This window comes from Panthera onca, chromosome C2, assembly GCF_046562875.1.
Source record: "Panthera onca isolate mPanOnc1 chromosome C2, mPanOnc1 haplotype 2, whole genome shotgun sequence".
In the NCBI taxonomy this organism is placed as follows: Eukaryota; Metazoa; Chordata; class Mammalia; order Carnivora; family Felidae; genus Panthera; species Panthera onca.
Genome location: NC_138347.1, coordinates 129,064,838 through 129,070,558, shown reverse-complemented (window position 1 = coordinate 129,070,558; position 5,721 = coordinate 129,064,838). Strand labels below are relative to the sequence as shown.

Below are 5,721 nucleotides of genomic sequence, written 5' to 3'. Positions count from 1 at the left end.
CTTCATTCGTTTCTAAATGGAAGAATTTTTTTTTTAAACACTACCTGACTAAATACATTTGCAACTAAGCACTTCCTTCAGAGCTCAAGTTCATCTGACATCTTCCACAGCTTTGATTGTGGTACCATAGCCAAGTAGGAATTCTTTCTGAAAGGGGTCTGCATGGTCATTGTAACAGAATCAAGTGTAAGTGGCTGTGTGTGTGTTGGGGGGGGGCAGGAAGGAGGATGCTGAGTGAGTTATTGAAATGGAGTGTTCAGTGGAGTACAGCTATTTTTGCCTTGAAAAAAATATAGAAGATTTATATATTTTTTAAAAATTGTAATGATTTTTATCAGGTACACTTGAGGTTCTGATTCTAATGGGCTGGAAAAGTGAATCAGTGGAACATCTGAAAATTATCACTTAACCCTGATTCCCACAGTAGTCACTGCCCTGTCTCCTCTCCTTCTTCTGAAAGGTGGAGGCTCACTCTTTCCATGCCTCTTATTAAAGGCTGAACACACAGAAATCAGTCTTCTGTTCCACTCACTTCCCTGCAGCTACCCTGGCCAAGGTCATGGCCCATCTGCCATCTGTAAAAAACAATTTTAATTCTTTCATTCCTGAGTCTGTTTACTGCACTTGAATGGCTGACTGGTCACTCTTTCTGGGAACTCTCTCAAATTTCTCTGACATGGCAGCTCCCTGCTTTGGCTCCTAACCCTCTCTGTCCATTTGTGGTCTTACCGTGGGCTCATCCTGCCAGCCCTGAAATTGTAGGGAAATCTTCTCGGGCTTCTTTTCTTGATCCAATGCTCTTACTTTCTGGGCCCTCCCTACGCAATGCGAATGACTCTGGGGCACCTACATCTCTAACTATATTCCTGGCCCCTGCCGCCTGCATCCCCATACTCATACTTCCTCCTGCCTATGGATCTATACTACACAGTTCTCACAGCAATCAGAAGCCCAACAAATAGAAAACAGAGGGGATCATCTTGCCCCTTCCCTCTTCTGCTTCCCTAACTGACCAACTGTCATTTCCATATATTTGACAACAGCTGAAGACATTGTCTTCTATCCACGTACAGGAGTCATAAACCAAGGAGTCAAATTTCAATTCACTGTTTTCTCTCACTCCATAGCCAATGCCAGCAGGTTCTTTTGATTTTGCCTTCTAAGTGACTTTCCAGTTTGCCCCTTTATTACTTCACTCCTACTACAGCCTCAATGTACACTCAGGGGTAGAGCCGCAGATGGGGGATTTCTGGACACAATAGTTCATATCTCTAACAGGATGCTGGGTCCACTTTGCAGTTAGGACCTGATGTTGACCTTTTGACACACAGCTTTGAGCCTATCAGCACTCTGCCTTATTTGATATTCACCTAAACTCCACCCTTACCCTAAATCCTATAATAACTCTTTACATTTGTTTGGTGAAACAGTTCCTCTGGGGTCTTATTGCAATGAGGCAACAAAGCTAATTTTGTCAACAATGTACTGTCTACCACAAGCCTGACACTGTTCTAGTGACTGTAAATGCAGCTATGCATATTGTAGTCTCTTGAAATCATTTCTGCTTATTTTGATTTATTCCTCTCTCTAGACTGCCTTATCAGTATAGATGTACAAAAAAATGAAGTAATGTTCACCAGATACTACAGGTATAAATCTGAAGTGATTTGTGGCTTTCTTCTTTGATCTTTCACTATTGCTTGAGTTTTTAATATGACAAACATGTCCTATTTTAATTATTTTAGAAAAATCATCTAAGTGGTTTTTTTTCCCCCCAAAGAAACAAAGTTAAAGAGATAAGCCAGAATACGGGAATCATACGATTGATGTCCCTGAGTCTGAGATCATTTCCAGTGTGCTTTGGAGCTATTGGGAACAGAAGAACAGGGGGAAATGTGTCTGGAGAATGGGACATTTTAATTAATGGGAGAGAGGGAAAAATTGTCTATGTTTGTTTCACTAGAACTCTCTTCATTTGCTATTTGAGTAAAGGAGCAAAACACGGTCAGCAAGCAGCAGTCAGTATCTGCCTGTCCTTCCTCTGGGTTCATCTCCACACACCTCCTGGAAGCATGTGTTGACAGAGATGTGAGAGGACAGGAAACAGCAGATTCCCTCCTGCTCTCATTCATGAGAATGGCATTTCTTCTGCCTTTAGCCAGGAAACATCCTGGAAAAAAAGTCTGTGTCTTGTTAAACCATTCTTTCATCATTCCCAAATTTTACCACCAAGCACTTTTTCATTCACATAGCTCTGGCCAAAAATTCTTATACAGTTAGGACAGTTATGGTGAGTGTTCTCCTGTTCAGCCCTTCCCCCTTCCCTGCATTTTTAGCTCCTAACAGAGGAATCAATGGTTATTACAAAGGATGTGTGTGTGTGTGTGTGTGTGTGTGTGTGTGTGCGTGTGCATGTGTGTACGCACTGGGTAGTGGATACAGAACAGGGACCAGAACCATAAGAAAGAAAGAAAAAAAAGAGAATGTGGTAAAATTACTGCCAGTTCTGATAGTTTTAATTGATAGTTCTAATTTAAAATAAAGTAGTTGGTTTACTTTCTTTAGCCTCACATCCTAAACATCCTTTCTTAATCTGGAGTGACTATTGCCTACATTTATCAACGGAATGCCTGGAAAATGAATTGTACTATGTTAGAGCATATAGTTAAGCATAAAGGAGCCCAACTGCCTGGGCTTAATAGATAAGTTACTTAACCCCTGCCTCAGTTTGCCTCTGTAAAATTGGAATAATGGATCACTGTGAGGATTAAACAAATTAATAAATTAAAATTATTTAAAACAATGCCTGGTACTAGCAAGTACTCATTAATGTTGACAATTGTCTTCATTAACCACCCTCTTCTCCATCTACCACAGTCTTGCTTCCATACCATGACCCTACCCCCTGACTTACCCCAGTGTTTCCTCTGAGCTCACTTTTCATTCAAGCCCTCATCACAGGAGCCCCTTTGTTACAAGACATGCTGCTGACCACTTCCAGGATATGTTTTACTCCTTTGTCACTGACTCTTCCTTATTAGGCTTCTCTGCAAGTTCCTTTCTCCTCACTTTCCATTCTCTCCATGATTTTAATGACCACTTGTTTATGTTTGACACTAAGATGACAATATAGCACCTATTGCTGAAAATGTACATTTGTTTACTGGATCACCAGCTTAATATAAGATTTTAGAATTCTCAGATGTCACAGACTATGAGACTGGACTTCTGTCTTGTCCAGCAAGAGAGTAAATGCAGAATTGAATATGAGAGAGGCTAATGTCTGAGAGGAGACAAGAGGCCTTAATAGGGGTTTCATCTCCATATTTATTGAGCGCTCAAGATCTTACACACGTGGTGAACGTGAAGAAAACAAGATCTTACACACGTGGTGAACGTGAAGAAAACAAGATCCTATACACGTGGTGAATGTGAAGAAAACAAGATCCTATACACGTGGTGAATGTGAAGAAAACTATCAGATAGTAATCATTAACTTGTTTGTGTAAGAAGCAAAGGGTCCGGGGGCGGGGGCAAGTGGAGTCTGTGATGAAGATACATTGGCGCCAGATGGAAAGTAATTTCCTGCAGGTGATATAACAAATTGCTCATGATCCCATTACAGTATCTGGCTACCTAACTTCAGGCACTTTTGCCCCGTGGCGGCCCTAAGCTTTTTTCTAACCCATTTATGTAAGTAGAACCTATTTCCCCACGCTCAGAGGCATCTGAAACTCAATATATAGAAAACAGAGGCAATTTTCATTCTGGTTATGCCCTCAGTCCCGAAGCCCCTCTCTAATTCACTTTATGCACTCTGATCTTTCCAGTACCCCGCACCAACTGCTTCAGATGCAGTCCTGATAACTCTCCCTCTTGACTCATCACATCCAATGAATCACCACATTCTATATTTTCCTTCTACACATCTTTCAGATCTGTGGCTTCCTTCCCACACCTACCTCTGTTCTGGTTCAGACCCTGTGCATCTTTTGCCAAAACACTGAACAGCTCCCAGTTGGTCTCCCTGCCTCAGTCTCTCCTCTCTCAAATCACAGTTGTCCATTTATCTGCCATTCATCTATGTTACCCCCAAATGACATTTCTCATTGCATTCTGGATAAAATCTAGGCTCCTCAGCATAACACATTATCCCTTCAGGTCACTCCTGCCAACCTTTCCCGCTTCATCTCCTGCCACTTCTGCAGAAATGATACCAGCTTAATGACAGAATGCAAAGTGGCAGCCCCTAAGCTGACCACTTCTGGCCCCATAGGTGTTTTATTTAGGCGACAAGTGTTTGTTTGCTTGTTTGTTTTAATGTTTTTCATGACTTGCTGAAATTTGAAAAATGGAGCATTTCCCTTTCTGGCTTCTCTGGAAAAACTGGAAGAACGGGCCACTTTGGTCCCACATATGTCCGCCTGGCAAAGTAGTGGCTGCCCGCTCTGGAGAGGAATAGCAGCTGCAGTTTTCAACAGCTCCACCCCACGCTCTGATCTTCCTAGTTGCTTCTCTCCGTGTAGAAATCTCAGTTACAGCCCTAGATTTACAGTATAGGTGCATTGAATTGCTCGTTTTCTTCAACACAAAGCTTTCTCCTTTTACACCTGCGGAAGCTAACGCATCCCTCATGCTCAGTTCCCGTCACGTTGCTCCAGGAGCTTTTCTCTGAACCTAAGGTGGACTAAGCGTCCCTTTCTGTATTTCCATGTCGCACCGTACATCCTCTGTCAAATCCCATGCCATATTATAGTCAGATGAAATGTTTGTGTAATGCTTGAGATCCTCACAAGACTCACCTCACAAAGCGAGTGACTGGAAATCCTCAGTGCAGATTTCTTAAGCTATTCATTTTATTCATCCATCATTCCGTCAACAACTATGAAAAGGGTGGCGACATTTGACTCCTATCTTAAAAGATAAAAGTTTCACTCGTGAAATACCGCTGGCTCGATGTAGTGTTCATGAGAACTGCAACTCCCATCAGGACCTTCGCGATCCGGGTCCCGAAAGGAGGAAATACAACTTAGGAACTACCACTCCCGTGATGCTCCGCTTCGGCCGCCTGCGCAGAGCCCAGGGCCACGTTGCTTTCCCGGCGCTGGAGACACGCATCTCAGCCATGGCTTCCGCGGAGTCGCGGCGGATGGGGAATGGAGGCAGTGTCGGGGGCGCCTTCCAACCCTACTTAGACTCCTTGCGGCAGGAGCTACAGCAGAGGGACCCGACGCTGCTGTCAATCGTGGTGGCGCTTCTCGCAGTGCTGCTGACGCTGGGTAAAGAGGTGGCCGGTGGTTTTGGCGGGTTCACGGCGGGCGGGGTCCCGGCTTGGACTCGGCTTGTGCAGACCGCCGACGCCGGGAGGCGAAGGCGTTTGAGGAGCATCTGTAGAGGGAGACTAACTTCTTACACCAACCTGCCCTGTTACCTGAAGCAGCGGGAGTAGTGCTGCGTTAAAGAGGATCTCCTGCGACCCTTGGACGTCTTCGTCCTTGGGTGCACGGGTTACTCTTTCTTCATCGGCCCCTGTTATGCCTGAGCGCGTGGTCCTTACCCCCACCCCCTCTTACTTTTTTTGCTCTTATTACCAAGACTCTCGGGCTCTTTATTCCAAGTTTGTGTCCTGGGAACTGAGAATACATAGTAAGACAAGATTGCACTTGAGGAGTCCACAGTCGGGATGGGGGTGTAGACACAGGAAGGTTGGCAGTTGATAGT

The 5,721-nt window shown here is 44.2% G+C and overlaps 1 protein-coding gene across 1 annotated transcript in view; it reads left to right on the top strand.

The window, feature by feature from the left end:
- The first annotated feature begins 5,076 nt into the window (after window positions 1-5,076).
- SRPRB (SRP receptor subunit beta) overlaps window positions 5,077-5,721 on the top strand; it is a 29,820-nt gene continuing 29,175 nt past the window's right edge. The window contains exon 1 of the mRNA XM_060638709.3: window positions 5,077-5,279. Coding sequence (XP_060494692.1) covers window positions 5,126-5,279 — 154 coding nt within the window. The 5' untranslated portion in view covers window positions 5,077-5,125. The remainder of the gene's footprint in view (window positions 5,280-5,721) is intronic.